Below are 25,997 nucleotides of genomic sequence, written 5' to 3'. Positions count from 1 at the left end.
TACATGATATCTAACTGGTAGAAAAGCCAGCACTTTTCCTCCTCATTTTAAACCATCCAATTTTGCCTCTTTTAATATTCTCGAAAAGAAATAATCTTTTAGGTAACAAAGTGTTTACATCTAAGAAAAAGACTCACTTTTTTTTCCCTTCTGGTGAAACAAATCCTTCCAGGTGTTTTGCTTTTCAGAACTATGACTCTACTTAGTGTGGCAATTACTAATCAGTGGCCTTAAAAGGAATAACATGTTCTTATAGTAGGAAATTAATACAGACTATACTCATGCTCAGGTGCCCTAAAATATCTCAGTACAGCTAATGTAGTCTTATAAGCATTACTTTCTCTGGCTTTCACTATTGCCCTCTAAAATTACTTTCAGATCAACATGGTACTTCCAGTAAGCCTTTGGATTCATATCTAAGAAATGGTAACTTTGGTTATGAATTAAGTTAAAATTGATTATTTGTTGCTAACATCTAGGAGGCATGTGGTAGCTTAAAAAGAAAAAAAGTATTTGCTAAAATGTAAAGTCGTGTGAGATGGAAAAATGCAAGAGTTTGCAGAAGCATTGTTTGTTTTGTCTGTCCATCTCTTGCAGAGTCATTATGGGAAAACTCACAAAAAAGCCAAAGTGCTATTTTCTTAATATCAATGACACATCAATCCAGATTAGTTACATTACCAGCACAGAAGTCTTTAAAAAGTGCATAAACAAATTATAGAATACTTGTTCTCCTTTTTTTTCACTGGCCCACAAGAAGCTGTCACAATCTCCATGCATAAATTAGTCAGAGCAATTACATTCTTTGGAATTAAATCCCTTTTAGTGTGAGTTGAACAACTGATGAACGTATTATCATTATAGCAAGACCATGCTGGTTTAGTTAATTTTATGAGAATTATAAGTCTTCTGAATATGGAGCTTGGTTAAATTCCTGCAGGGCAATTGTGAACAGGTTCCTATGTCTTCCGGTCTATTTCACTGATGGTTTTCATAATGCAGTTAGTTGAAACTTTATTTTTTTTTTTCAAATGCCGAATATCCTCATGATAGACAAACAACAACAAAAAGAAATGCATTTTTATCCTGACTTCAAAAACATAAAGTAACTTATATGCATTCGTAAACTTTCTGCCTCTCAATACTGCAGCTGGTTTATTTCAGACCATTTATTTGGTATTACTTTAAAAAGCTCTAGCTATGAACTATTCCCTCCAGCCTTGTTACAAATCCTATAATATTGCTTCAAAAGGAACAAAATGTGTTTCACCTCCTAAGATCCTGTCCCCTTGCCCTCTCTGGCTGGACCTTTTTACATTTTTGCTATCCTTGGGGCAACGCATGCTGGTAAAATGGAAATGTAAATTATTGTGTTTGCACAGAACGAGCTGTAAAGTAGTGCAGCTTAACACGTGTGCATGTGTTTATTATCTGGGTTTCATGACAGAGTCCAGCTACTCTGTATGCTGCCCTTAATTATTGGTGTGAAGGGATTATGTGCCTCGCAGCCTCCATCTCCTGAGTCCCGGAACCTCAGGGGCAAGCAGTTAAAAATCAGCAGCCAAGCTCCCACGGTGAACAGACGTTTTACTTGGGGTATGTGTGTTTGTATTTGCAACGCCCCCCACCCCACAACATACACACTCAATGTCATCTGGATGGAAAAGCAATTTACCTTATTTTAATTAATAGAAGTGAATATGACTGACTAGGGGGAGGTGAATATATACTTTTCAAATTAGTATTACAGATATCCTCTAGGGCTGACTGTTACTGAAGAATAACTCTAACACCCATTTGGTGGCTTTGTAAAGTCAGTGCTTTTAAAAAATGTCTATGATGTTGCAGTCAACTCATTTCATATGCTTTGTGAATTCCGATGCCAACAAATCTCCCCCAAGTTGATTTTCTTAAGTTCTGCAAGGTAATTATTTTGGTGATTGTTTACCAAAAATTTTAATTTTACTTAGGTGTTTAAAGAGTCACTCTTTTTTCCTGCAAGAGGACTGCTAGATTTTCTTTTTAAACTTACTTTTAAATAAGTAGAGGCATATCAAAATATAACATAGCCTCATTAATCTTATGTGTCTTTATTACCATGTAACCAAACTGAACAAACAAAAGGATTCTAACAAGACATTGCTTCCTAACATATTTTAGTAACTCTGTGGTTAATACATTTTTTTTTTCTTACCCAAAAACAAGAAACAAGTGATAGCTTTCCTTAATCTATGTCTTGCTTAAAGAGTAAAGTGTTTTATTACTGATAGTTAGAAGTCATTTTAGAGTAATAATAAGGTATAATAGACTTCTGTGTTAAAGGATGAATCTGCTGTCTGTTTTCATAGAAAAGAGTAAGGTTTACATGTGCTTTAGTCAACTTTCTGTTGCTAAGTACCTGAGAAAATCAACTCAGAGGATGAAGGATTGACATTGGCTCGGTTTCAGAGGTTCTAATCTATGGTCAGCTAGCTCTGTTGATTTGGGCCTGAGGTAAAGGCAGAATGTCGTGGCAGAAGGATATGCTGCAACATAGCTGCCTACTTCTTAATGGCAGTTGGAGGAGAGCGAGAGAGGGAAGGGAAAGGAGAAATGGGCCAGGGACAAGACACTCCCCTACCCAGTGACCCCACTCTCCTAACTAGGCCCCACGTGCTAAGATTTCCATCACCTCCCAATAGAATTAGCAACTGGGGAACAAGTCTTCCACACTTGAGTCTTTGGGGGACATTTATGATTCAAATTATAACACAAAAGAAGTAGGTAAATTAACCTGTCAATTTCTGAGCCCAAACTCTAAAACTGAGAAACCTCAATAATAATTCTAAATAGGCCTGGAAATGTGGCTCAGTGGTAGAGCCTTTGCCAAGCAGTGCCAGGCCCTGAATTCCATCCCAAGCACCGAGGAGGAAGAAAAATGTAAATAAACGTTCTTAACAATGAAAATACTGAGTAGGGGAAATAATCACCATTATTTATTGAGCACTAACTACCTGACAAGCATTTTCATAGTAAATTTTCTCCTTGTCCTTTGAGCTGAGCTCTCCAAGCCAGAAAAACTCCTCTAAGTGGAGTCCTCATTTTCAAAGCTCATCATCTGTACTTCGCCCAAAGCAGAAGGCAATACTTCAATTTCTCCATTCCTGTAGGAGGTTGCAAATTATCCACACCCTGCCTCAGGCTGGAGGGCTTTGCTCTCTGATAGCAGCAGCCTGGGCACCTGGAGAAGCAGCAGTGTGCATCTCGGCCTTTGTTCTGCTTCCCAGTGTGCTCGCTCACCTTCCCCTGCCAGTTCTGCTGCCTCAAAGTTATCTGAAGAAGGAACTGAGGAAAACAGTTTCTCCTCCTGTCCCTGCCAGTCACTTGTTCTTTTATTGTGCTGAAGGCTTTTCAGGACAACTGCTGGCACTGGATAAGTACCAAAGACAAAACTGACTCAGAGAAGTCATTGACCAATAGGTTGTTCCGCTGCCATTCTGCTCATGACATAATCTTCCACTATAAAGCAATATTGGAAACTATAATGCCTGATTTTATTTGTTGAGTTAAAAGAAAAAAAAATCTTCAATAACTTACTGTAATGAATGAAAAATATATAACTATTCAGCAAAGATGTCACCTGCTAAAGCATTGTTATCAATGTAACCACGATTGAAAGTATAATCAGTGTTATTAGTAGATATACTGTAAGACTTAAATTGTGGTTGTCTTTAATGGTAGTCTGTTTATGAAATTTAATTGATCTCATACTCCTCTTTAAAGTAAGTGTTCTTTCAGAAAAAATTCCAAATCGTTATTTTTTCTAAATGATAGCAAAGTTCACCTGTGTCACTTGTCTTTAATATTTTAATTACAGAACATCATGAAAAAGTTCACCTTCAGAAAAATTTAATAAATAAATATATAATAATAAGGGATATTGGTATCTAACAACTTATATATATGATTTATGTTAGGAACTTAGCTTCTTATCACAGTTATTAAGCTTTTAAACAATGTTTATATTGCCTTTATGTGGAAAAGTTACACAAGATTTCAGCTGATGGATAGTGTATTGGTATGTCTGTACTTACATATACCCATACTCACAGATTAAACTTGATCAACAGTTCCAGTGGGGGATTTTGATTGTGAATGTTAATAAAAGCTACATAGTATCAAGCAGTTGATATGACATTTTAAGATCTGCTTTCTTGTATGTCAATTTTCCTTCTAGTGTTTTTCCTGAGAAAACTCCTCCTTGTGGCTCTTTATCTTTCATAATGAACAAGTTTTCTTAAATTTTAAATATTTAAGGCAAAATCTCAGTTTCTATTATATCACAGAATAAACTAAAGATTGGTATACCTTATTGGGATGGAGAAATTTTTAGCTAATATTTTTATCATAAAATTTGCTCAGTTAAAAGTTTTATAAATTTCACTGCAATAATGCCTTTTCCCTCAAACAGTAAAACTTCCAGGTCTCAGAACTTATGTTGACCCACATACGTATGAAGACCCAACACAAGCAGTTCATGAGTTTGCTAAGGAATTGGATGCCACCAACATATCCATTGACAAAGTTGTTGGAGCAGGTAAGTACCTCAATAACCTGGCTGCTGACCTAGGATGCTAATCACAGGTTTACAAAAGAATACAAAAAGAAAACTACCTGAGATTGATCAGTTTTTGTTGCCTAAGTATATTGCAATGGAAAGAGGTATTTTCTGATTTCATGATCAAAGACAGGCAACAAATAAAAGGGGTATTTAATGGTAAGTAATGATTTCAAAGGTGCCAGACTTACAGACTCTCAGACCTGGCTGCCTTTTATTTATTGAATTTCAGAGGCGGCAGCAGCCGCTACTCAATCATCTCATGGCCACGCTGATCATGTGTCATAAAGCTATTTGATTAAATAGGGGTAACAGGATAAAAGAATCTCATTTTAAACAAGTCCAAGAATTGAATTTTAATTTTGATTTCAATATCTACTTTGGAATTTAAAGAGGAAAAAACAAAAAATAAAATCCTGACATGCTTTGCATAAATTTAATCACTGAAATTTTGAAAAGGATATTTTAAGTAACATGAACTACTTCATTTAATACTTTCTTGACTTTATATAGTAAATTTATTTGGATTAAAGTTGTCTTTATGCACACTTTTTGTTCTAATCATTAAACATATATTCATTAAGTCAATCATAAATTTAATTAACTCAATTACAAATTTACTAACGAAAATCTTTGGGGTTATTATTAATAGAAGTTGCATTTTTCTAGTAAAAATTTCAGATATGTATTTAATAACAGTACTTTATATATTTACACATAACACATGGATAGCCATAATTTATGTCAGCATGCATTAAAATAAAACTACTATACAAAAGTATAAATGAACTATGCTCAACAATAGATTTGCACCATCATCTCACCCTTTAATATTGCTCTCAAAACAAAACTAGCCATGTTGATAAAGTGAGAGTCTGAGAAATTAACTCATTGAATTATGCATAACCTATTAGATCACATTTTCTGCAAGTACTACATTTATATATTTATGACTGATGCTTCTTTACACAAATGTGCATATAATTGCCTCTATGTTTTCTGTATACCAAAATGATATTGAAAATTCAAGCAGTAGATAGTATGCAAAAGGGAAAATTTGAGCAATTCATAGTACCTAAATAAAATAATTTTCTAAAGTTTCTTTTCTGATTTTTGTCATGTCTCATTCTCTTAAAAACTCACTTGCACAGGTAATATTAAAATATGAAACCAGTGCTCAACAAAAGGAAACTGGAGTAGGTGCTTCTTTCTTCACCATGTAAGACCTGATCACATACACTCTTCTAAACCCAGTGCCAAAGCAGACATATGACAATTGCTCTTTTGCACTGGCGAAGTCCTGCTTTGTGCTCTGGGATGTGGAAGGTTTTGTCCGGCTGGTTTTAATGCTGCCCCACAAGAGTGCACTGTTCTCCAGCATGGAAACTACAGTAGCACAAATTGCACAAGATCTTTGCACCCTTAACTGGAGTTTGTCAGAAGAAGAAAAACTCACTTATACTCAACCAGTGTCCAGAAGGCCAGACAGACATCACTACCACCTTGGCATCTGAGGCTCTTTGAACTGATAGAAGATTTATGCAAAGATGTATTGGCAGAGCCAGATAGCCAGAACGGAGTAGTGAGACAAAGCACATTCATGAAAAGTTCTATCTGGTAAATGATAAATGTGATAAGGAGAGGTCCACTTATACTGAATCACTTAATAATCCCCAATGCTCATTAAGGATCAGAACAGATCCTCTTTGTTCCTTCTTTCTTCAGACATATCTGTGAATAATTAGACACATGGCCTGTATTCAGGCTTTTGAAGACAATATTTGCATTTGCCACACTTGGAGCAATAAAGCTATGCCTGTAGGATTGGCAAATTGGTATATTTTTAAGGTTGGTTAAATGCAATATATAACACACACACACAACTCTAGACTGCTTGGATTAGGCTAGGGAGTGTTTGTCATTGCAAGATAGAATATGGAATTGAAACTTTAAAAGTTACCAATCTTTTAACATTTTTCTTGGTAACATTTCAAATATATACAAAAATAGATAAAATCACATAATGAGATAATGTACATATACCAATTTCTATAATGATAGCTTCAGGAAAAATCAACTAATGACAATCTTTCTAATTTATTTTTGTTTACTTTTGTGGTACTAGGGATGAAACCCAGCGTCTCCCACACACAAGGTGAGGGTTCTGTCACTGAGCTACATACATCCCAGCCTGTCAGGCCAAACTTGTTTTATGAATGTTTACCTACATTGTATCCCTTTTAATTTTAAAAAATAAATTTATGTATGCTATTTCATAAAAATTTAACAATCATGTTAAATTGATTAGCAACCATCTTCCATTTTTAGAAAGAATAAACATTTCAGATAATGACAGTAATTTCACAGTTAATTAAATATGTATAAAAATATGTGTGTGTGTGTGGAGGTGGTGGGTGTATTATGTATGGGGATTTGTTCTTTAATTTTTTGTCAGATATTTTTTATAGATTAAAAAGTGTTACAGAAACTCTCACTTATGTGTTCGATCTTCAGAAAAATTATACTCACATTGAACATAATAAAGTAAAATGGAGCCATGAATTAACTCATGTAGAGTAACTCATGTAAAGTAGCAAATTTGTATTAGTGAGGAATTAATAATGTTTAAAATTCCTAGTTCTATTCCTTAGTTCAACCACTTTTTGAAGTTTAAACACTGAAAATTTCTGAAGAAAGAAAATACTTATTATGCCTTTAACTTATCCAGTATTTAACTTTATTAGCCCTTTTAGCTAGGTATTATTATCTCCATTTCAACAGATGAGAAAAAAATAACCAAGAATTGGAATAGCTAAGGTCACACGATGAGAAACCATAACTTGATCTGATGTTTTTATATTCCAAGCCCAGTCTGGACACTAAAGACCACAGCAGTGACTTTTTAGGATTTTAGTTAGGATTAAATCAGATAGTTCATGTGCAACACTCTCCTATCACCCGAGCAGTATTCAGTATGTATTTTTATTATGCTTCTCTCAGTAAAGTAGTACAAGAGGGGACTCTGAGGCTAGTGCGGAAGAGGGTCATTCTACTTAAACATTAGGGTATTTTTTTCTATTTTAAATAAATGTAAGAACTTTTATTGTGAATAACTTTTATATTGTGTGTGTCAAATCAAAATACGTTACCCATTTCCACAAAGTATACTTATTTCTATGGGCAAATAGAAATGTTCTACATGTACATTACCAAAATAAAACAAAGTAAAATAAACAAACACATGAAAAAACACAATATCTGGTAGCTGTGGTCTTAGTTAGAAATAATAGAATTAAATTTTATTTCTTTTAAGTGCAAAGTTAGTTGAAAAAATTTTTAAACTTTGCTAGAAGCAAATATTGAGAATCATGTTTGCCCACTCTGTAAACTTTCTCAACACTGTACTTTTAAATTATTGTAAAGATAATTAAATTAATATTTAACATATCTATGTTTTATATTGGTGACCTTTTCTGGTATGTATCTGATGAAACAATCATTTACTAATTTTTTTTAAATTAGTGTTACTGAAACACCATTTCATGAGTTTTGAAGTAAGTATACATATGTTATCTCTAGGTACTTCACTTTGAGTCTATAATTGACTTGCTAGAAATTCAAGCTCCTGCCCTTAATCTCTCTAGAGAGAAGACAGTCTTACAAAATGCTCTCCTTTACAGATACTTGTGCAATGCAACACGAAACTTGTCATCACCACTATCACCGTAACTATTTCTTCTATCAAATTGGAATTCGACATTTTATAAAGCACTTTTATATTCATTTGTCCATTCTATCTAAACAGAAACTCCTAAGAGGTAGATAGACAATTTAATCTTTTTAAGGTGTGTTTGAACTCTGAGAAGTAAATAGTGTCTAGCACTTAGATATCACTTACTGCATGTTTGGTACTGTTTCAAGTGCTCTGCATGCATTGATTCCTTTAATGTACAACCTTCATATGAGGTAGACACAACTGTTGTACTCATTATAGATAAGATAATGAAAGCACAGAGAGGTTAAGACATTCACTTAAAATCACAAAGCTAGTAGGTAACAGAGCAAGGATTAGACTCTAGGCAATTTGACTCTAGGGTTCATGCTGTTAACCACAACTTTGTATTCTCTCTTCTATAAACTGACAAGTGATGTGTCAGCAAATATTGATGACATGCAAATTCAAAACAGTTCTTTTTACCAAATTGACTCATAATAATGACAGAACCTTAGTTAAAAATTAAAATTTATTATGTATATCTTTTCATGGTTTTCTCAAACTTAGTGTTTGCACATAGTAAACTGGAGTCTCTGGCAATGTTCAGATAATGCTGTGTAAGGAAAGAAACTATTCCTCTTGTTTATTGATTCTGACAGTGACTTCGTGTGCATGGTGACTTCTTCTCATAGTATTTCCACAACTGTAATAAATATTCTCTCTTGGAATTAGTAAAGTCAGTAAACTTTTGCAAGTTCTGCTCCCCACTTCTCACTATAATCCTACAGAACAGGATATCTGGCAAATGGCTGTCTTCTCTCTACTTCTTCAAAAAGAGGAAGCTAGTGCTGCTTTGTGTACAATCATCTCTGTTTTTCACAGTGACAGTCACACTGTTGCCAGCTGATGGGTGTTTGTTACATGAGTGCTTGAGTATGTGCATTTGGACTTCCAGTGACTTTGCCAAGTGTAAGTCATAACTTTGGAAACAGTAGCAAGACTGGGTTCCCAAGAAAGGGTTAAGGTAGGGGGAGTTTCCTGAAGAGAGGAAAGTCATTTGTAGTCACGTAGTTGGTAAAACCACAGGAGAGTCTCCTGCTTTTGTGAGTCAAACCACTTAGATGAAAAAAAGTTGGGGAGAATCATTTTACCTCTCTCTGACTGAGACATAGGGCATGAAACTTGTAGAAAACTCATAGTGAGGCCGGGAATAGTGGCACATGCCTGTAATACCAGCGGTTCTGGAGGCTGAGACAGGAGAATTGCAAGTTGAAAACCAGGCTCAGCAAAAGCAAGGTGCTAAGCCAATTCAGTGAGATCCTGTCTCTAAATAAAATACAAAATAGGACTGGGAGTGTAGCTCAGTGGTTGAGTGCCCCTGAGTTCAATCCCTGGTAACCACCGCACCCCACCAATAAAAAAGAAACCTCAAAGTGAGAAGATGAGACCAAGAAAATTATTTTTAGTCCATAGTCATCCCAAGTTGATTATGCAGTTAACGTAGCATACTTCAGAAAAAATACTCTTAATACTGGAAGTCATTTTTAATATGGTGCACAAGATATCTAATAACTCATGTAATATTAAGAGTTGTGAACAAGAAGTATTCTATGGGTGGGTGGTACTATAAGACTTTGTGGCCATCATTAAGGCAGCTATGAGGACAGCGAAATGAATGTTAAAAATCTCTGCTCTGTGGAAGCTCAAAATTTAGTGACAGAGTGACTGGCAAATCTCAATAGCAATGTATATCAATGGTGGCAAGGCAGAACCCTTCTCGTTCTGGCAATTTATATCAAAGGGATTAGAATATTTAAAAGTCAGCAACACCACATATTCAACCCAATCTGAGTTAATTATACATTTAGGACATCTTTTTCATGGAGGACACAGAATCTAAAAAACATTTCTATAGTGATTCTTTCTATTAAGACATGCTATGTTTTATTTGATACTGTTATATTATTGTTCTCCCAGAAGCCCAGATAACTTTATAGCTGGTATGACCATAATGTAACACACCAATAGTCCAATAAAATGAATTGATAGCAGATGCTTTCATTCTCATTTTCACAGAGACTGAGTGTATACAGAAATTGAACATCTTGGTAAAAACAGAACAGTTAGAAACATATGAAGTTCAATCCAGTTTAACTCATAATATCTGTACTGGCCTGTTGATTCTGGAGTATTGTTAGTTGTTACAACAAAGGGTTAGGAGTCTGATGGATGACAAGCTTTCAACTTTCCTCTTGTTTTTCTCTAATGCATTTTTCATAGTGTGGCACTTAGAAATATATGGAGCTTCTTACAGGGTCCATTTTCCTACTAGGATACAGATATACTGGCATTTCCTAGGTAGTCTCATATTACCATCTTCAAGAATAATTTGGAAGTCTATAGTATATATCTTTTGAGTCAAAACATAAATATTTCAATGGAATTATTTAAAACACATAATTGTTCTATAGTGATCATTTTTAATTATATAATTCCCTACATTTTGCTTTTCTTCTGCATTTGAACAGGTGAATTTGGTGAGGTGTGCAGTGGTCGCCTAAAACTTCCTTCCAAAAAAGAAATTTCAGTGGCCATCAAGACCCTGAAAGTGGGCTATACAGAGAAGCAGAGGAGAGACTTCCTGGGAGAAGCGAGCATCATGGGACAGTTTGACCATCCCAACATCATTCGCCTGGAAGGAGTTGTTACTAAAAGTAAGTAAAACCATAAGACCTGCTTTTGTATGTGCTGAGCAGAGGTGGTTTAAGCCTAAATTCAATCATTTAACTTTTTTTTTTTTTTTTTTTTTTTTTTTTTTGTGGTACTGGGGATTGAACTCAGGGCATTTAAATTTTTTGATTTGTTATTTTCACATATTTAGTTCTGGGCCTGGAGTATAGCTCAGTAGTAGAACACATGCTCAGCATATGTGAAACCCTTGGTTCAAACTCCAACACCACCAAAAACAAAACAAAACAGAAAGCACCTTTAGTTCTAACCAAAAGATCAGTTTAGGATTAAAATGCCTTTCTTTGACCACAGAGCAAAAGTATTTAACTGGTAGTATATTGGCAATGCTAGTCTAGATCTTAAAAATCTTTAAAAATATATATAGGAATGAGAGGTTTAGCTATTTAGATAAGCTGATTCAAAGAGTGTCAAAGAGAGGATTGTGAGAATGTAGAGTAGGGAAGGAAAAAAATGACTCAGTTTCCACAGGACTTCTAGTTAGCTCAGCTGCTTTGTTTTTTACTGTTCACCAGCTTCATTTCAGCTTCCAGATCTTTACTCCCTTAACCCTCTGCATTTAGGAAAATTATAGGAGTCTTGGGAATGTTTCTGAGCTGTAAAGATTGGAATTACTGTAGACCCAAAGCCTTTTTTTCGGTTCTCTGTAGATTTCAAACTGTTCTGATCTAGAGTCCCAGGTGGATTCTTGACTGCTCTGGGGAAGTTCTGGCTCACAGCCTGTGATAGAGATCTGAATTTCTTTCCATGATGGTTTCTCCAGTCAAGCTCAAAAGGGATCCCGTGAGGCAGATCTGTGATTTTTGGATCCAATCCCAATGGAAACCTCTTGAGAATGCTCTGGGACTTTTTTTCCTCATGATTTTTGGAGCACAGGATGAAGAATAAATGAAATTGGCAGCAGACTTCTTACAGTGAAAGACAACATATGGCAGGGAAGTTGGCATCCTTTAGGGGATAATTCATTGGCACCATATTTACATACTCTATGGTTACCAACAGACATTACTCATTATATTTTTCACAATGTTATTTTTCTTTAATATTACATACAGCACTTTCCAAATGGCACTAATACCTATTCTCACTTTAGTGTGACTAAAAAGGTATTTCCTTCTTCAAAAGGGCATGGTATAAATGAAATATACTTTGATTTCCTTGTGAGTTCTCATATAAAATAAATAGAATAAGGAACTTTACAGTGGGGAATAATGTAACTGTATGTCCAGGTTAAGTCTTATAAGAATTATGTCTTTCTTGCCCCTGGACTTCTAAAAAAATCAGGCAAAATTAGTAGTGGTGCTGAAATATTTTCCAATGAAAACTATTTTTTCATTTTTCAAATTAATGATCAATGAAAACACTGATGGGAGTGGTAAGCATTGAGAAAATGTAAGAAAAGACCATACTGTTTTATGTCAGTTGAATTGTAGTATCACATCTCACTGGGGTTTTAGTGATGTTTTTAGTCATTTAATGACCTCCATGACATCTTCACCATGTTTGTCCTTTAGATCCAAAGTCCCAAGAGAGGGAGAAAACTTATATATACTAATATAGACATTCTTCTTTCAATGTTCACAAGTTTTCTTTTATGAAGTGCCTGTTTCATGCCTAACTTTGTACCATGACATTATTCCATTGCCATTTCTTCCTTTGATTGAGATATGGCCTTTTTCCCTTTTACATTTGTGCAAACAACTGTAATGCAGGGGGAGCTTGTCTAACTTGAAATTGCTAGAGATACATTAGGAACTTGCTTTGCTCATTTCACCTCTATTCCTAACTCTGGACAAAAGTGGATTTCTGTGCTTTATTCTTGCATTCCGCTAATTTTTTCATTTCTTGATTTTTAAAAGTTTTCTTAACAAGTGGATCATTAGCAAGGCATCCTTCCAGCCTTTAAAGCAAAATATAAACACTGAAAGAGGACAAAAGTAGGGATTAAATTAAAATCTGGATCCTGGTAGATACTTAGTTTACCAATGTTGAGGAACAAATAATTGATTAATGAGGAAAGGATGGAGGGAAAGAAAGAAAAAAAGAGAAAAGGAAGGAAGGAGTAAAGGAAGAGGGAAGGAAAAAAGAGTGAGCAGTGTCTTTATAAATGGGTTTTTCTTTAGTGTTTTAGTAAGTAATGTTAATGCATTTTTCAATGCCATACAGTTATGTAACTCTTAACATACCCCAGGGAGTGATGGAGGTCTTAGACAGAATAATTACATAACTTCTCCAAAACCTACAACTAAGAAAAGAATAAGATAAAAGTCACTATCAAACTAAGTATCAGCTTTAAATTTTAACAAACATAAGTTGACTTTTTTGTTTCCAATGTTCTGGATTATTTAAAATTACCCTTCCTATTTTACTGTTCCCTCTAAATATGTTTACTGAATGATAAAGAAGATTATCATAATAAAATTATCGTAACTACTGCAGCAAAATTTCTTAAGATATAAAAATAAAATAATTAAGTATGGATAATGGTATTCAGAAAAATAAATAAATAAAACAATCCCCAAGACAAAAATGCAGAAAAATCTGCAGAAAATATTAAGAAAAACAATGACTAAAAAATTGCAAGTATTATGCATTAAACATCTTATTGTTGTCTGATTCAGGAACTTTCTAATATGGATTACAAGTGCCTTATACTTAAAGTGAAAGTTCTAAATTTGATATATCTCCCTGGTCAAGTAAGTATGTAAGAAGTTGCCAAATCTGACTATATAAATCCCAGTCTTCTCATATATTGTAAACATAATAGAGTATTAGACTTAGAATTAGATTTTGAACTCCTTAGTGGCATATTTAAAAACTCTAAGTCTGGCACCCTATAATAACAGAGAGGAAATAGAACTCTTTACAATAAAGTTAATATGTTGCACTTAATATATAAACATGGCAATCTTGTCTCCAAAAGGAGTTATTTATTCTTCTCCTGTTATTTTAGTTATGGAAAGTTTACCACTTCTAAAAAAATCTACCTGTATAGTACAGATACACATGAACAAACAAATACACAAACACATACACACAAGTAGAATGATACAGAGCCTACAATTTACTGAACAAAATTGCATTTAAAAAGAAAAAGTCATATCTGTTTCTAGATTAAGAATAAAGGATCTGATGTCAAAGTCTGATTCAGTCTTAGTACCTGTAAGAGCTCATATAAATTAAACCATTCACAGATATTCACTTCTCAGGTGTAGATCTAATAGTTCAGATACTTTAAAGATTAGATTAAATTGTATAAGAATGCATTAAGTGACAAAGAATTGAATAAATTTCTATTACCACTTCTGGTTGAGTTAGACATATTACCAGTTATTCTGGGTGTGTAAAGAAAATTCTTAAAAATAATTCCTTATTTTTTTATTTAGTTATTTTTGTTCAAGGTAATTCTTTTTATTATTGCTATCAATTATGTGCTTGAAAATACTGGGCTTATTACAGTGTCTCATTTCCAAATCATTCAGAGAAACCTTTTATTCAGTCATTATATTTTCTATTTGAATTTAGTCATAAACAATTTTAATGGTAAATTTTTAACCTGATGGTCTTAAACAAGAGAAGGTGATAGAGTCTCTGATCTTCAAAGTAGCAGAAAGCTGGGGGCACATTCTCTGCTTAGAACTAGGTACTAACATGTGTTATCAATTTTAGTTCAAGTTCAAAAGGATGGAACTTGATTTTAGTGAATGTTTGGTATTTCTGCCATCACACCATTAGTTATATGATGTTCAGACTCTAACAGTAGTTTCCACTGGCAACATTTTGCTTTGAGAAATAGAAAAAATTTTACTGTTTGAGATAGATGTGCTTTTCCCAAAGATTATTTTCTGAAAATTAAAAAAAAAAATCATGAAACTCAAATGTAATCTTACATTAATGGAGAATGTCATGTATATAAAATTAAGAAAATTTCTCATAATTAAAATATAACTGTCTTTGTATAAGTGTCCCTATTGTACCAAAGGTTTATACATGCAATATTCACATTCTTACTTCCTGAACATAGAATGGGGGGACATTGCTAGAATAAGATGTTAAACTTAAGTAACAAAGCTAAATCCTTTTTCACTGTTCACGTCGCTGTTAAAGTCTTATTTCGCTCATGCATCAAGATTATACTTCGTGTGATACTCTTAATAGACAACATATATGTTGTGTTTATTTTACAAATAATTTACAGAAATAGTTTGTTAGAATAACAAAATTTGGAAAATAGAAGAAAAAACATGTCAATGGGCAAAGAAGACCTAAAATCACTTGAACTTTAAATTTTTATTAGCATATCATACATAGAAAATATGTACACTTGATATGTATACCAAAGTCAAAACAAACCTATAGTCCTAATAGTAAAAAATTAAATATGAATAGTACTTCTTTTAAAGTAGGAAGAAGGAACCTGCTATTAATTCATCTGTTTTATATTAAAATATTAAACTGTGCAATTAGATAAGGTAATAAAGTGTAGAAAACTTGAAAGGATGAAGCTAAAACATTCTTATAAAGTCAAACTGAACATGTTCAGATTACTGTATTCATTAACTATACTTACAGAATGACTTAGCTCTGAATGGAACAAGGATCACAATTCTTGTAATCATAGATGTTAAACTTGGTTTCAAGTTAAGCATGAATTAATTAAAACTTTAAGTAATTAAATCATTCTATGTGTTAAGATTGAGAGTATGGTTGGTTGGGGAAGGTTTGGAGAGACATTTTCAGTCCAATCTTGAAGAGAGGAGTTATAATAGACATGATTTGATGAACTATAACTGCTAGGTCATGAATTTAGGACTACAAATAAATATTGTTGGCCCATTTTTAACTCTTAGATGATGATCATTTCAACAAAACAATACCTTGATTATAATGGATTTTGGAAAATTTGCCCTATATTTTTATAATAATCCAATGGGAAACTCACAGAAAAGTACCTTGATCTATTACAACATTTCTATCTATCACAATTAGATATAATACATGAAAATCTATAACTAAAGCATTTTTTCTTGTCAAAGCTGATTCAAATTGTCTGTCTTAGGAACAGTGAAATTTTGTCAATTTCCATCAACATCCCTATTTATGCTTTTATTTCTTCCATCCTGATTCTGATTAAATGATCTAATAAAAGAATGCTAGTGCTAAGGTCAAGGGTTTTGATATTATGAATCATACTCATCTATTAAAGTGTGCTTAAGTCTCTTGAAATAAGGTGAAGAGTGAAAGACACAATTACTGTTATTAGCAAGATTTATAGCATTTCCTTTCTAAGTGAAGTTAAATTTGAATAATTTATAATATTTTAATAATTTATGCTTTTATGCTTGAATGTAAATATTTAATCTAAAACTCATTTGAAAATTGCAAAAAAATTTCTTTAAGCAGACTATCTATACATATGTTCTCTATATATGTACATATATAAAATATGTGATTAAGAAGGTTGTGGTGAAATAGTGCTGAAACTGAAATTCTTAGACATTTTTAATTACAATTCTCTGTCATCAAGCAGTGATTCAATGATTAGTAGTCTCTGAGTCATTGGGGATTGTTGGGGAAACGAACTTATTCTAAGTGACTGATTTTCCTTCCTTTATAATTATGAAAGATCACCATACTCTCTATATTCATAAGCTAATTGAAGAACAAAAGCACAACTCCTCTGCAAATTTTGTTTTGCTTAGTTTTGATGAAGTTTCTTTTCAGTCAGTCAGAGAACAGTTCTTCCACTGAGTTTTGAATGCATACCCAGATATATTTTGGGATCTCTGAGGCTAGCGGAAAATATAGTTGTCTTGAGGAAACTGATAATGTAATTTGTAAATCAAAATACACATGAAAGAATATGCAAACTTAAGTACAAATACACCAAATAATATGCAGATGAACTGGCATGTTATAAATAATTCCCCATCACATTTAATGCATGTTAGAACTCATTTGACCACTGTTCCAGAGACTCTTTTCTTTAACCTTATTTATCAAAATAAACATCTCAAGGGAAATTCTACAATAAAATACTGCTTTCCAAGGTAGGATATTTGCGATTCTGTTTACTCTACGTCTGTGCATTTGGTTTGCAGAATCTTTGAACTTAATGCAAAGCACATTTTCAGTCTTACCCATCTTAACTGATGTGTTTACAAATACCTAAATTACGAAGTTAAATGCAGCCTGATCTGATTTGTGAATGGTCACGGGGCTTTGACTTAATTGACTGGTTTGACTTTTTAGCTACTTTTATTTCCCTTGCCAAACATTCTACTAGACATGCTAATAAGAAACGAAATGGTCATAAGACTAAGAGCCAGAGGAAAAGAGAGATAAGCACATGTCTGAGTAGGACACAAGCATACTAACAGGTTGTATGAGACAAAGTATCTGTGACAAAGTATACATTTAATTTTGGTAATGTATCACCCTCCACAGAATTATATTAAGGGACACAGACACTGATTATGATCTATAGAGTGCATGCAATGGAAGATTGCACTCATTCATTCATTCATTCATTCATCATTTTATCCCAGGTTGGGTCTCTGGGACCAGTCTTTTAGGAGAGATCAGAGGTCCTAAGGCAAGAGTCAATCTTCCATGACTTCCTGAATATTGTCAAAGCAAACTTTAGTTAGAATTTGAAAAAAATAAGATCTTAATGTTCAAAGTTTTGATAAAAGGGACTTTTCATATATTACTCGATCAACTAGACACATTTGTAATAATTTACATAATTATTACAGTATCATATTACATGAGCAAAGCTGAAAAGAACTATACTTATACTTAGCTATACTCATTCTCAAATATTATATATAACTCTCTTCTATAGTCCAAGTTTAGATAACAATTAGGGGAATGAGTAGTGAAAAGCAAACATTTCAAAAAGAAAAGTAATTTAGAAACTAGTTGTTTTTGATAGAAAATACTAAATTTTTTTGAATAATTAAAATTATGTTTTATTGTGATTTATATTCTAAAAATTACAAATAAAGAAACATGAAATGTTTATAATTAAAGCATAATAGCAACAATAAAAAGAATTGCAATGTAGTAAAGTGAGTAGTCTTTGAAATCAGAGAGAGCCTTACTGGGGATTTGACCATAAGTAATTGTGTGATTTAACAAATTGTTTAAATTCACAATGATGTTAGGTGAGGAAGCAATAAAATAGAAATAATGCATATTAATAGAGCTAAGGATGCTGTGAACATTGAGTGATGTAAGTTGTCAAGTACCTAATATGATATTATGTAATTTACTAGTATTTCATATGTACCAATTTTTTTTTATTGTAAACAAATGGGATACATGTTATTTCTCTGTTTGTACATGGAGTAAAGGCATATTTGAAATTTCATTTTCATTTTGAAATGTTTGTTTTTCATTATTTATTTTCCTGGATCTTATCAAAATAGAGTTATCTTTTCAGCTTTTTTCATGAAGCTTTATACTGTAACAACTACTTAAAGGGCTCTAGTGTTCAGAATCATTCTAATATAAACTAATCCATAGAACTGACATGTAATAATTGACTACCTCATTACCTATAGTTGAACATTTATTCAATCTGTTGCTCTTCCTATTTGGTATACTTAGCTTCTTTGTGTCTGAAGCTTTTTCTTATTTCAAACGTTTCCCTCGGTGACAACATACTGTATGAGGGTTACAACTCTTGATTTTTAGCGTTAGCTGTACGACACTGAGCAAGTTAATTAACCTTGGTATCCCAATTTTCTCATGTGCAAAATGGAAGTGATAAGAAGTTAATATATTTAAAATGGTTAAACCAGTATTTTGCACATAATAATTTCTGTATAATACAATAAATTTCTGCATTTAAAAGGTTTAATCATTTGTAAAGACTCATGGTTCCTAAATGCTTTTTAAAACATTGCCAATAGCAATTCTGATTTTAGTTTATTTTCCTTTCAGATATCACATAGGTTTTAAAAGTCCAATATGTTAATTGAATGTAGGTAAAGTAAAAAGATTGTATTTATTATTCTCAAATGTTTTATATAACTCCATGCATGTAGAAATATAATTCATGCATGTAGGAATTTTTATTTACTTGCTTCTGACTAATCAACACAAAAAGAATACTTAGCATATAGTTCTGTAAATATTTTAGGGAGAATAAATGAATGTTGAATTCCTGATTCTATTGTAAGATTAAAGGTTAAAACACTTGATTTTGATAATTAACTAAAATGAAATTAAAGGGAAGAAAAAAACATATTTTTGTTCACTGAAAACCATACCAACTAAGCTGACTTGGACACTCTAGGTTCTGGACCTTTATTCTAGAAACTAGTCTTCTTTATTTTCTTTATTAAATTTCATTTTCTATTGAAACCTAGGTTTTTGTTTCATTTGATTGCAACTGTGTGAACGTTGGAGAATAGGAAAGATTTTACATGCTTGTGTTCATCAGGTCCATCAAAGTGGATTATGTATGTTTGTTTTATGATATTATTTGGTCAGTACTAATGATTACTTAATCTGTTATTTACCATATACTTAGGTAAACCAGTTATGATTGTCACAGAATACATGGAAAATGGTTCCTTGGACAGTTTCTTACGTGTAAGTAAAATATATATATATATATGCTTGTGTGTATGCACACACACACATACTGATAAAATATTAGAGATGCCTTCAAATATTGTGCCATGCAATTTGGAAATCTAAATTTAAGCAAACCTGAAATTTTCTGTTATTAAATAGCAACAAAAAAAGTATAAAATTTCATCCTTATCTTGCAGCATTTAAATGGTAATGGTTTATAGTTTTAAAACAAATTTATGCAAACTTCTTCAGCTATTTTGTAATGCTATGATTCAAACCAGTATAAAAAAATATAAAACATAAAAAAAATTTCTAAGACAAGACACAAATTACACTGATATATGACAGAAATACTTTTTTTCTTTATTTAAAATAAGTAACCTCTGTTTCTTATAAGACAGATCATCTACCTCTCACATAATGCTGTTCACTCAGAAACTAATCATATGCTGTAATGCAAAGTATGTATACTCTCAATTGAGGAATTTCATTTTTGTGATATATATATATATATATGTAGAGAGAGAGACTATTCTTAAGTTAAGAAGTTTTATGTTTTAATACATTTGATATGTTTTATTTTATTTTTTTTTCCTGTCCTACATGACAGTAGAGTGTATTTTGATACATTATACATACATGGAGTTTAACATATTCTAATTAAGATCTCATTCTTGTGGTTGTACATGATGTGGAGAGTCACTGGTGGAGTATTCATATATGAACATAGGAAAGTTATGTCAGATTCATTCCACTGTCTTTCCAATTCCCATCCCCCTCCCTTTCCCTCCTTCCCTTTTTTAAAATATGTTTCAACCAATATTATTTACAAAGAAATGCAAAAATTTTATGGTATTCAAAAGTCTGTGATGTCTTGAATTACAATGGCAATCATTAGTCACTGTAGGGGATAAGAGAAGACATAGTCTCTGTCCTCAAAGCACTTTAAATATTTTGTAAATTGAGATAGATAGATAAAGCATGATTTGATACATAAAATACACATGTATTAGTAATCATGGAGGAAAATTCTGACTTTTCTAAGAGTGAGAATTCAGCTACTTTAATATTCAATGTCAAATAGTTTTTTAATTATTTTCATAAAGATTTCAAAAACATTTTCTAAATCAGGTGATTGAACTATTATAGCAGGCATTCACTTAATATTATTAGTTCTGTAAATATATGGAGATGTGGAGCATATTAGTATATTATCTATATATTTTAAGCCATATGTTTCTATTGAAATTCAAGTGAATTATAAGTTTTTCTTATAATGTAAGACTCCATCTATTTATTACTTTGTCTTCTTTTGCTTTCTATTTTATGACCTACAAATCAGGATTGGTTTATCAGGATAGGTTTAAAATACAAAAAAAAAAAAATATATATATATATATATATATATATATCAATCAATAAATTTTTCCTACTTAGGTATTACTTATTTATGATGATAATTTAAAATTTAGTATCTACCTTATTTGAAGCAATTCATACAATATGTAGAAACCAAGAAGGGAGAATGAAATAAATCCATTGCAATTTTTTGTTCTTGACCTTAATGCTTCTGAAGAAGAGCTTGCATACCATAAAAAGAACAGAGAAGTCCTGCTTTTGAATCTGGTTCTGATTACATGATAATGTTTTTGGAATAACAGCCTCTATACAATTTTGTTCTAGTCTTGTATTTGTCTCTCCACACCTCTTGTTACTCTTGAGTGCTTGGAGCTAAAATGTGTATAATCATTCTCATTACAAATTTGGGAATTGTAAGATTTCAAAGGAAAAGAGAGATTTTTTGGCTATGGAAACATATCATGGCTTATTGGAAATGTTTTGCAGAAACATGATGCCCAGTTTACAGTCATCCAGCTGGTGGGGATGCTCCGAGGTATAGCATCTGGCATGAAATACCTGTCAGATATGGGATATGTACACAGAGACCTTGCTGCCCGGAACATATTGATCAACAGTAATTTGGTGTGTAAGGTTTCTGACTTTGGACTTTCACGTGTTCTAGAGGATGATCCAGAAGCTGCTTATACAACAAGAGTAAGTAACATGGATTTTTCTCCCTTTTTATCTTTACTTTTCATCTTGTATCATGTGGACTTGTAAATAAGTAAAACTACTTTGTCAGTTATGCTTTCCTGTAAGGAAAAAAATCTCTTAAAATTAAGATATTAACTAGGTGTGATGGTGCACACCTGTTGTTCCAGTGACTTGGGAGGCTGAGAGAGGAAGATTGCAAGTTTGAGGCCAGCCCCAGCAACTTAGTGAGATCCTGTCTCAAAATAAAAAATAAAAAGAACTGGTTATGTAGTTCAGCTGTAAAGTATCCCTGGTTCAATCCTGAATACCAAAAAAAAAAAAAAAAAAGGTTAAAATTAAAACATTATTTATTCTGGGTAAAATGATGACCACTATTTAAAGATGAGTAATTATTTAAATTCTGAAATACCATTTTTAGATATTTAGTTTAATAAATACCCCCAAACGGCAGCAAAACTTTCACATGCCTAAAATACTGATACATTATATCTACCATTTTTTATCGATGATTGAGTCACCTTAAGTAAACAGATTTGATAAAATCTCAGAATGCCAATCCTACAGGCTTAATTTAAAAGCATTTTTAAAAAAATCAATATTTACATGAATGGCATATGTTCATATTATAAAACTTCAATACAAAGCAATAAAAAAGAAAAAAGTTGTTTATAATTCTGCCAATCCTAGAGAATATTTGTTTTTGAATCAATTTTTAAGAGTTTTCTTCATTCCTATATATACGAACAGTTGAGCAAAGTAGGATTATTTATTATGCCATTTTATACCATGTTTTTTTCCTTAATGTTTACCTCTTGAGTGTATTTCGCAGTCAATAGTCTTTGTTCTCATCCTTAACAACTTGATGTATATATTCCTTTTTCAGTTTCATATTTTAAGGCAAACTATACTTAAGAGCAAATATTATTTTATCTACTATGAATATTTCAAATGACAAGTACATAAATAATCTGTCAATATTCATAATTGTATAGGCCTAATGATATCCTTGTAACACATTCCTAAAAGTGGATTATCTTTGTCAAAGAGTCTGCTTATTTTCTTTTTTAACTGGGGATTGAACCCAGCAGCACTTAACCACTGAGCCATAACCAGCCCTTTTTGTGTTTTAGAGACAGGGTCCCAGTAAGTAGCTTAGGGCCTCCCTAAATTGCTCAGGCTGTCTTTGAACTTGCAATCCTCCTGCCCTAGTGTAGCGAGCCCCTGTTATCCACAGGCATGTGCCACCACACCTAGCCAGTCTGTTCCTGTTTTAAAAGTACACTTCACTGTACTCCTGATAAAACTAGGTGTTATCATTATTTTCAACATTTACTTATCAGGAGAAATTATATACAATCCTTTTCATTTGCATCCATTTGATTAAAAATGCATTTGAATTGTTTTCAGTATTTGATAGATTTCTTTGAAATCCCAGTCTATAGAAAAAATTTTTACAAAGAAAATTCAGAAAATAGAAATAAAGAATAAAAATTATAATATTGATACCACCCAATAATAAGAGGCATTAACATATTTAGTTTATCCTTTCAAAATATTTTCTATGCATTTTTGCAGATATTTACAAAAACAGATCACAGTGTATATACCGATATAAAAAAATTCAACCAATCAATTAGTTCAGTATTTTCTTTATATATAAATTCAACATTATCTTGAAATCTGCATTTTCAGATATTGAAAAATAAAATCATAATTTTCTAGATGATTAAGTATTCTTTTACAATATCATTTAATAATCATGGCAATCTGTTTTACTCATATACACAATTTATTTAAACAATGCTCTATTTATGTACAGAATTTGTTTTGATATTATTAATAATACTCTGATGTACATCTTAATATATGGTTTATCTCTATGAGTATCTCTTCAAGATAAATATCTAGAATTAAAATTACTGGATCAAAATGTGTGCAAATATGTGAGGATTTTTGATATTCGAATTGCCCAATCGTCTATGATATATCAATTTGTAGTTCTAATGGCAGTAAATTAGTTCCCCCTTATCTGCAATGAATATGTTCCAAGACAGCCAGTGCATACCAGAAACTGCAGAGTACTTAAAACTATTAATATTGCATTTTTTAAACTATTACATTGAGAAATTTCAACTTTTCACATAAAGGAATCATTTTTATACCTTTTCTCTGGAAAATCTGCACTGTAAGCTTACTTATTTTTGCCCATTATTAATTAAAATAAAGATCACTGAGTAACTAAAAGGCAAGTAAGATATATAGCATGGGTACACTTGACAAAACATTCCAGTTGGGATGGAGTAGAATGTTGTGAGATTTCAATAGGCTGCTCAGAATCTAATCCAGTTTAAAACATATGAATTGTTTCTTTCTGGAACTTTGAAATTGCAGTCCTCCTGTGTCAGCCTCCAGAGCCCCTGGGATTACAGGCATGGGCCACTGTGCCCATACATTATTTTTGGATCATGGTTGACTGAAGGAACCTGAAACTATAGAAAGTGAAATTGTGGGTAATAGGACCTTCTACATGTAAGCAATTCTTTCTTCACACTTTGAAAATCCAAGAGAATGGATAGTTCTTAAAGACAGAAGACTTCTGCTGTGTTTTTGTTGGATTCCAAAAGTTGATTCCTAATTAAAAAAACAAAAACACCTCTTTTTTTGTAAATTACCCATCTTGACAACTCGGTTAACAACGACAAGACTCTCACATGGAATCCATATCACACTTCATGAAAGAGCCTAATTTGCCAAATTGAGTTTCATTTTCAGCAATAGTAACAGAACCACAGAAATACAGCAGCACAGTATCCTGGGGATATTTCTAGATGACTTAAGAGTTGGCACTCTCTTGATGGTTTTATTTATATGTTATACTTTTTGTCTTTCTTATTTTCAATTATACTGAGTGGTGGGTTTACTTTTTTAATGAATATAAACATTTTAATAATATATCCTGTGTTATATACAAGATTTTTTAAATTTTGCAGTTATTTGAATTAAATTTACAACAATGACTAAAACTATACCTCTGAATACTCAATGAAATTGAAAATCCTGGGCAATTACCTCAGTAGAGCTTTTAAATTCTTCTCTGATCTCCACAAAAATTATTCACCCAGTGCTCTATAATATACCATCATTTTTATAACTAGACTATCATCCCAGGAGACAACATATTACATTAAACAATAACATTTATTGTCCTAAAAAAGTGTGCCTATTCTTCTCAGTAATACTGTGCTTTATAAAGATATCCTTCACAACCTTCTTGTGCTATAAGGGCTTCTAATATAATTCCTGAAATTATCATGCCTCTTTACATTGTCCTTATTGTCACATTATTCAAAAAGTACTCCCAATTTTGATAAAAATATTTGATGAAAAGTTTATATTTGAAATAAGTTCAATCAGGTTCTAATCTTTATGCCACATCCAATTATTAAATGAGAGGATTCTTTTCCCAGTATAAGTCTTGACTTATAATATATGCAAAGAAGCAATTTCTTTGGTGGGAACTTTAAAGATCTGCCCAAATCTAGATCATCTGCTCTCTAGAGAAAATAAGTGTGTTGAATTTCAGAGTTTCAATTACAAGGGTGGTTCTTTTGTCAGGGCCAAAAAGTCCCAATGACCAGTTCTTTTGCTCTTAGTAAAATAAAGGTACTACTATGTCAAAATTCCTCATTGTAACTTTTCTCTAAGAAAAACACAACAGGCTCTTTGCACTGATATTTCAGTATCAGAAATCTCTTAAAAACCACACCATCCAATGGATTTATTCCCATGTAATGGTTTAGAATTCTTCAGTATTCATTTTTTATTTTCTTGAAACTCCCTCAAAATATCCAGGGTGGTCCTGGCTTCTTTTTGGAATTTGCATCTGCATTTCTAGAGTAATTTAGAAATCATTGATTTAATGTCTCATTCTAAGTCTGGTGTAGTACAATAAGTTTTTGATTTACTCTTAATATATGATTTGATTATAAATTTATAGGGCTGCTATTCTTTTGTAAGAAAATGCACCAAAACAACTAATTAAATTGTCATTCTAAGTTCTCATATTGGGTATGTGGATTTTACTACAGGAACATTGTTATTGCAAAAGTGTTTTGGGGATTACTCTTCTTGGAATTTTTTGTTAAAGCTGGATTGTGACTTACAGCAATAATCAAAATTGTTTAAGCACATAGTATTTTGGGAAATAGTCTTGACTTTCCCATCTCATTAAGCTTTATTGTGTACTAAATAAGAAAACTAGCTCTTTATTACATATATAGTAAAGTCTGTTTA

General features: G+C 32.3%; 1 protein-coding gene across 2 annotated transcripts in view; it reads left to right on the top strand.

The window, feature by feature from the left end:
* The window catches only part of Epha3 (EPH receptor A3), a 346,294-nt gene that overhangs the window by 281,302 nt on the left and 38,995 nt on the right, over nt 1-25,997 (top strand). For both annotated transcript variants that reach the window (XM_047564892.1, XM_047564891.1), the window contains exons 10-13: nt 4,451-4,576; nt 10,841-11,026; nt 19,603-19,664; nt 21,495-21,704. In XM_047564892.1, the coding sequence (XP_047420848.1) occupies nt 4,451-4,576; nt 10,841-11,026; nt 19,603-19,664; nt 21,495-21,704 (584 nt within the window). The remainder of the gene's footprint in view (nt 1-4,450; nt 4,577-10,840; nt 11,027-19,602; nt 19,665-21,494; nt 21,705-25,997) is intronic.

Source organism: Sciurus carolinensis, chromosome 9 (assembly GCF_902686445.1).
Source record: "Sciurus carolinensis chromosome 9, mSciCar1.2, whole genome shotgun sequence".
NCBI classification, from domain to species: Eukaryota; Metazoa; Chordata; class Mammalia; order Rodentia; family Sciuridae; genus Sciurus; species Sciurus carolinensis.
This window is presented reverse-complemented; position numbering and strand designations above follow the sequence as displayed.